General features: G+C 58.6%; 2 protein-coding genes across 2 annotated transcripts in view; both read left to right on the top strand.

Moving 5' to 3' along the window:
- The window catches only part of LOC100464627 (serine protease 44-like), a 5,007-nt gene extending 256 nt beyond the window's left edge, over window positions 1-4,751 (top strand). The window contains exons 2-6 of the mRNA XM_034658201.1: window positions 100-279; window positions 469-637; window positions 1,010-1,278; window positions 2,178-2,329; window positions 3,873-4,751. Of these exons, the coding sequence (XP_034514092.1) occupies window positions 100-279; window positions 469-637; window positions 1,010-1,278; window positions 2,178-2,329; window positions 3,873-4,106 (1,004 nt within the window). The 3' untranslated portion in view covers window positions 4,107-4,751. The remainder of the gene's footprint in view (window positions 1-99; window positions 280-468; window positions 638-1,009; window positions 1,279-2,177; window positions 2,330-3,872) is intronic.
- A 1,598-nt stretch (window positions 4,752-6,349) lies between these two features.
- Window positions 6,350-6,666, top strand: part of PRSS45P — a 7,819-nt gene continuing 7,502 nt past the window's right edge. Inside the window, exons 1-2 of the mRNA XM_034657201.1 lie at window positions 6,350-6,420; window positions 6,497-6,621. Coding sequence (XP_034513092.1) covers window positions 6,350-6,420; window positions 6,497-6,621 — 196 coding nt within the window. The remainder of the gene's footprint in view (window positions 6,421-6,496; window positions 6,622-6,666) is intronic.

Here is a 6,666-nt window from a genome sequence, read left to right as displayed (position 1 = left end):
TGGGGAGTGGAAGGGGGGGGTGTTTGCTGGGGGTGCCGGGGGAAAGGGCAGGCGAGGGCGCGCGCTCGGGCCAGCTCCTGCCTCACGGATCTTCCCCAGGTGAGGGTTACAGCCCCAGCAAGGAATCTGCAATGACACCCGCAAGCCCAGAGGCGCCACCAGGGCCACCAGGGTCCCTGGAGTCCCCGCAGATGCTAATATCCACTGCAGCTCCGGGGCCTCTCACACTCACAGTGGAGTCCAGCCAGGCCGCTGTATTTGGAACCTTCTCTCCTCAAGGTACTGCTTCTGGACAAGTCTGGACAGGTCCACCTGGATGGCCAGAGGGGAAGCTGCTTGGGGAGCTAGAAGGGTCAGACTCTACCTTGAAGGGTTGGAGAGGAAACCTGGCTCTGCACCGTGGCGGCTGGCTAGGGGCAGTGAGCAGGGAACGAGACAGTAGCTTCACCTCCAGTCCCTTCTCTTTAGTGAGCCAACCAGGATGCGGCCAGAGGTCTATGAGGATAGCCGGCGGACTGCCCGCCTCAGACAAGAAGTGGCCCTGGCAGGTGAGCCTGCAGGTCAGGGACAGACACATATGCGGAGGATCCCTCATTGCCAGTCGGTGGGTGCTGACCGCCGCCCACTGCATAATTGGGTGAGTGTCTGGGGCTCCAGGCTTGGGCCCCCCCGTCAGGCTCTGTGACCTGGAGCCAGTCCTATCCCCTTCCCTGAGCTTCCTCTTCCTCCTCTGAGAAGGAGTCACAGCCCCCTAGGTGTTATTCAGTCTGGAGTGAGACCTGAGAATTCGCATGTCTACCAAGTTCCCAGGGGCTGCTTTGGTAGTCTCGGGCCCTCACTTGGAGAACCACTGGCTGGTTAGGGTCTGGGGACGGGATGTGGTCAGCAGGCAGGCAGGTGCCTGATGCTGGCCGAGGAGACAGGCCCAGGCTGGGAAGAACCTGGAAAATGTGGAAGGGGAGTGTAGACCCTCTGGGATCCCTATGAAGGGCAGGTCCTCTTCCCACAGCCACGAGGAATATACAGTGAGGCTGGGAGACACACTGTTATATTCTCATTCCAAGACAACCCTGGTGGTCCCGGTGGAAGACATCGTTTGCCACCACTATTATGATGCTAAAACTTTGAGACATGACATCGCCCTGGTTTTGCTGTCCTTCTCCGTGAATTACTCCTCATACATCCAGCCTGTGTGTCTCCCCGAAAGGGCTTTCCACGTGGAAAGTGGGACGGAGTGCTGGGTGGCAGGCTGGGGCCAACTGGCAGGAGGTGAGACTGGTAAGTGGGGAGTCGAGGGGGCAGCCTGGTGTGCTGGCGCTGGGCCACAGGCTGTCCCACAAGGGACAGGGAGGCTGATTCTTTAACAGGTGGGCAAGGGAGGAGGAGGGCGTCCTGCCAGGGAGAACTGAACCTCATTAAGAATTGCTTAATGAAGGGCGCCTGGGTGGCTCAGTCGACGAAGCGTCTGACTTCGGCTCAGGTCAGGATCCCAGGGTCCTGCGATCGAGCCTCGTGCTCAGCGGGCAGTCTGCTTCCCCCTCTCCCTTTGCCCTTCCCCCCACTTGTGCTCTCTCTCTCTCTCAAAAAAAAAAATCTTTAAAAAAAGTATTGCGTTGGAATGTTCACACCTGGGGGCCTGGGTGCCAGGGATGGTGGGCTCTCTCCAGCATGGACTTCAGCCCCGGTGGCATGAGCTCTCTGCGAGTCCGATCTGTCCCTCCGTGGAAGTCCCTGCTTGGTGGGGAGGGAGCTTCTCGTGCTAGGCAGTCAGCTGGGCCAGAGCAAGCCTACTAGCGAGGCTGGAGGGCCTCCTATGTCGGGGAAGCAGCTGGACTGGTCCCTTTGGGGGCCCTCCCTGTCTGAGCGTCTTGATTCTGCTCAGCACAGGACACCTGTCACTTACTCTTGGTACTCAGGGTGACGCTTGCTTTTCACTTCCGGTTGGTAAGGCCTTGCCTCTTTCTGTCCTGAGGGGTCCCTCCTTCTCCTGTCATGGCTTTTCTTACCTCTCCCTCTCCCCTCACCACCACAGCCTCCGTTCCCTCCTGTCAATGGGACGGTAGCCATTGCCCCGACTGCCTCTGAGGATGCAACAGTGTGTGAGGGCACAGAGCGGGTTTCGGGGGCTCCTGGGCTCTCCACTCACGCAGACCCTGACTTTGTCTTTGTTGCCCCAGCCCCAGTGTCAGTTCATCTTCAGGAGACCAAGCAACTCATTCTTCACTACAAGAAATGTAACCAGATATTGCTGACACGCTTAGGGTCACTTCGCAATCTAGTGAAAAAAGGGATGATCTGTGGCTATCAAGACGGGAAGAGTCTCTGCAAGGTCAGTTCCTGGCTCCGTTGTGGCCTCTACGGTGAGGATGTCCCCTCCTGCGCGCTTCCCAAGTGCCAGGGCCTGGGGGAACTGCTATCTCCTCCGTTCCCTCCTTAGTTAAGGAGATTCATGGGGAGAACCCCTCAGGGCTCCCCTGAGCTGGCCTGGCCCGCTCCTTCTAAAGGGAGCCGCCCTTGCTGCCTGGGGGCCCCGCCAAGGTGTGGGGAAGTTGGGGGCGGGTCGTGCTAACACTCTAAGTCCCTTTATGGAGTTCCTCTATGGAGTTCCTCCTCTGTGGCACTTGCTGTGTGAGCCACAGGAGCTCTGTTCACCCCCGTCACAACCCTGCCACCTAGACATCATACCTATCACACAGCTGGGGTGAGCTCGAAAGGTGCGAGCTCAGGGACCCCTGTGCGTGGCTGCTGCACTCCCGGGCCCACCATCTTCCTCTTGCTCCGAGTGCTTTCTGGAGGAGGGGGCGTTTGAGCTGGGTCTCAGAGGATGAGTATTTGGATTTCTTGGAAAAGCGTTGTAGGGGAGGGAGCAGCACGGACAGCGGCTCCGAGGTCTGAGGGAACTTGTCACGTGTAGGGCCTGTCTTCCAGGTCTAGAGCAATGAGGTGACCAGAGAAGAGGGCTAGGGTCAGAATCCGTGTGGCCTGGAGCGCTAGGCCAAGTTTCTCGACGCCATCCGGGCAGGACTGTAGGCTAGGTGTTTGTTCCCATCATCTAGGCGATGATGCTGGGTCCCAAGCAGGAGCTGGGGGTGGGGGGAGGAGATGTGTCTGAGGATGAATCATGAGTTCTTGGTGACTGACTGCTGGGAGGGGGGCGAGGGAGAGGTTGGGAGGGCTCTGTTTCTGTCTGAGCTGGTTGGTGGGGGGTGGGGGCACCAGAGCGGGTCTGGGAGAGGACATGCAGGGTTCTGCCTCAGATGGGGTGTATATGGCATGTCTGGGACAGTCTGGAGACAGGGAACTGACAAATGCGCGGTGTTGGATATGTGGGTTTAAGGTCAGGGGGCATTTCAGGTAGGAGGTGAGGATTATGGGATCCTCCTATGCAGGGTTGATATTCAAAGTATTTCACATCCATGGAGGCCCAGGACTGACCGAACAGAATAGACACCAGCCTTAGAGCTGGAGTAGGGCTCTGGAGGCTGTGTATTGTGTCAGGGGTACCCCTTTGGTTGGTGGGTCATGGGAGGCTTGGAGAGGACCATGGGGGCAGGTCAGGTGCCATGGAGGAACAGGGGCATTCAAAGAGTATTTCAACACAGTATTAGCCCTACTGCTGCGCTGGGACCCAGGGGCTATCTATCTTGTGTGCCTCCAGGAACAGTTGGGAAGCAGGAGTATTTCTCAGAGGTTGTTCAAGTTTTCACTTAGTTATCAACTCTCAAATATTCCCAGGACTGGTGGATGCCTGGGGGAGGGGGGTCCTGGGGAAGCCCCCTGCGCGCCCGTCTCCCCAGGCCTTGCAGTGCGATCAGCCAGTTCTGATGGTGATTTTCTTCCGTTCCTGTGTTTGTTTCTTTCTCTTTCTCCAGGGAGACTCTGGAGGGCCCCTGGTCTGTGAACTTAATGCAACATGGGTCCAGGTGGGAATCGTGAGCTGGGGCATTGGCTGCGGTCGCAAAAATTATCCTGGAGTTTATACAGAAGTTAGTTTCTACAAGGATTGGGTCATTGGTCAGTTGAGTCAGGCTCGCTCTTGGGACTCAGCAGGCTTCCTCCCACTTCTGTGCCTGCTGCTGCCCCTGGGCGTCCTGGTGGCCCCGTGATCACCCCGGCCTACCCCCCTCCTGTTGCCGAGTCTCGCCTGGGCCTCTCCTCCGACCTCCCACTCCTACTCAAATGCCCTCTCCCCCAGTTCTGGTTGGCACCCAGTGACCCTGTAGAGAGCCACACAGTAAGAGCGGCAGCAAGGCTGGAGCCCCGGAAGTGTCTCAGCCAGATGCCCCAGTCACCTAGGTCGGCCACATGCACACCTTGGCTGTGCCCTGCCTGTCTGGAAGGAGGGAGGTCAAGCATCCCAGCCTGAGAGCCAGCTGACTGGCCAGCTGAAGCCCGGGGCTTCCTTGCCATCTCAGACAGCCCCTGCCCGAGAAGACATCACGCCAGGAGCAGGGAGACAGCATTGGACCTGGGTGTGGTCTCAGGCTGTCACCTGAGACTCTGACAAAGCGGTCAGCTTGCTGATGGTGCAGAGAGAGGGAGGAGGCGTCACCAGGTCCCTGCTGAGGTGTGAGGCCCGGGGTTTCCACATCTGCTGGGGTGTCTGGGGCTGGGAGACTTTTCCCTACAGCCAGCGTGGATCCAGCCGTGCGTGGCCAGCCTGTGCCACACAGGCCCTCCTGGGGCAGCCCCGTGATGGGGTCCCCTTCCTCAGTCCCTAGTGGCCCCATCCAGGCTCAGCCCAAGTTGTGTGGAGGCATTAAGGAGTGTGGAGATTTCAGATGTCAACTGAATAAAGGTTGGGAGTGTGTTCCTGTTCGTTCTAAGCTCTGGTCTCCTGAACGTTGTGGGGTTGCATATGACATACTCCGTGGAGAACTAGTTTCCCAGGTAACACAGGATCTCTTCATGGTTTTTATTAAGCCCTCAAGGGCGTGGTGAGTCCCCACCTGCTCAGATGGGAGTCCTTCACAGGGTTTTAGCTAGCTGGGTCCTGCTCTCGTACTCACCACGTCTGCCGGAGCTTTGTAGCTTAATTGCAGAGTCTCTGCAGCTCAGAAGAGGGGATCACAAGAGACCAGACCTGGGAGCCAGAATGAAGTTAGAACGTGAGAAATAGTCCTTCTCTGCTGCTTCTTCCATTTGTGGCTGCTGCCCCCTCTTCCACTTTGTTTTTTTTATTTTTACTTTTTAAGATTTTTATTCATTTGAGAGAGAGAGAGAGCACAAGCCAGGGGAGGGGCAGAGGGAGAGGGAGAAGCAGACGCCTCGCTGAGCAGGGAGCCCGATCCCAGGCCCCCGGGATCATGACCTGAGCCGAAGGCAGATGCTTAAGCAACTGAGCCCCCCAGGCGCCCTGTCCCCTCCACTCGGTTAACAAAGGTCCGCTCTCCTCCTGGGAAGAAGGCAAGTGAGAGTTCTTGTATTAGGCGTTGGCTCTTTACCCTCATTCTCTGGCTCGATGTCCCGGCGTCGCTCTCTTTGGCTTAGTAAAACACACATCACTGGTTCCACTCCCAGAGTTTTCGGTCCTGTAGGTCTGGGGTGGGGCCTGAGAACTGCTTCTCTGACAAGCTCCCAGTGATGGTGCTGCTGCCCTGGGTAGCACAGCGCGGCATGAACACCAGGGGAGCAGGCGTCCTCCTCTGCTCGACCACGCTCGGCGTGGAAATGGCACACATCCCTTCTACTCACCTGCCAGTGGTGGGAGCTCATTCTGTGGACCCCCGTAGATACCAGGCAGGAGAATGGGGTCCCCAGAACTGGACACCGCCTTCCCCACCACTAGACAAGAGAAGCAGGAATCTTGGTGTTCCGCGCCCAATTCTGCTGCACCCAGCAGAGGCAAAGGGCCGATCCTGCAAAAGCGCTCCTGGAAGGCCCCAGGCCTGGCATCCGCCACCATTTCCTTCAGGTGCGACCATCCGATTGGTGGTCTGTGGAAGAGGAGGAATGCCTTTCCTTTCCCAGGACTCCTCCAGGACTCCTTATTCCAGTCCTAGATCCGGCTCAAATGCTACTTTCCTAAAAACATCTTTCCGGATTCCCTAGCCCTACTGTTCCTTTCTTGTGCTTCCTACATCTTTTAAGATTCCCAGATTAACATCACTTGCGAACCTTTCCAAGGCGCCAAGCCCAGGGGACCAGGGGTGTGGTCAGAGGCTGGGCGACAAAGGTGCCCTCAGAGGTCCAGAGATTGGGGGCACCATCCCCAGCTCAAAGCAACTGCGGGGGGGTACTTTCACAGGGTTGGCCACCCCGGAGGCAATCGCAGATCCTGGGCTCCGAGGTCATCTTCAAGGAACAGGCACGAAGCTTGGGTGCAGGTGCGGACGCAGGACACGCGCCCATGGGTGCGGGGGAATGTCTGCGGCGTTGTCACGTGCTGGCGGGGCCGTCACGTGCCCGGGACTCCATCAGGTGCTGGAGGAGCCCTTGCGCGCGGCAGGGTCGCCATCACCTGCCGGGGCTCGTGGCACCGTGTCTGCCCCGTTAGATGGCACCTGCCGGGGCTCATGGCCGCCTCGCCGTTCAGCCGCAGTGCTGGGCCTGGAGCCTCGGGGCCCCGGGGCCTGAGCCTCTGCCTCCTGCTGCTGCTGCCGCCGCTGCTGCTGACCTCGGGTGAGGCGGCGCTCCCTCAGCTGCCGCGTGTCCGTCCGCCCGCCA

This window comes from Ailuropoda melanoleuca, chromosome 4 (genome assembly GCF_002007445.2).
Source record: "Ailuropoda melanoleuca isolate Jingjing chromosome 4, ASM200744v2, whole genome shotgun sequence".
Lineage (NCBI taxonomy): Eukaryota > Metazoa > Chordata > Mammalia > Carnivora > Ursidae > Ailuropoda > Ailuropoda melanoleuca.
The sequence above is the reverse complement of the archived record's forward strand: the minus strand, read 5'-3'. Positions and strand labels throughout refer to the sequence as shown.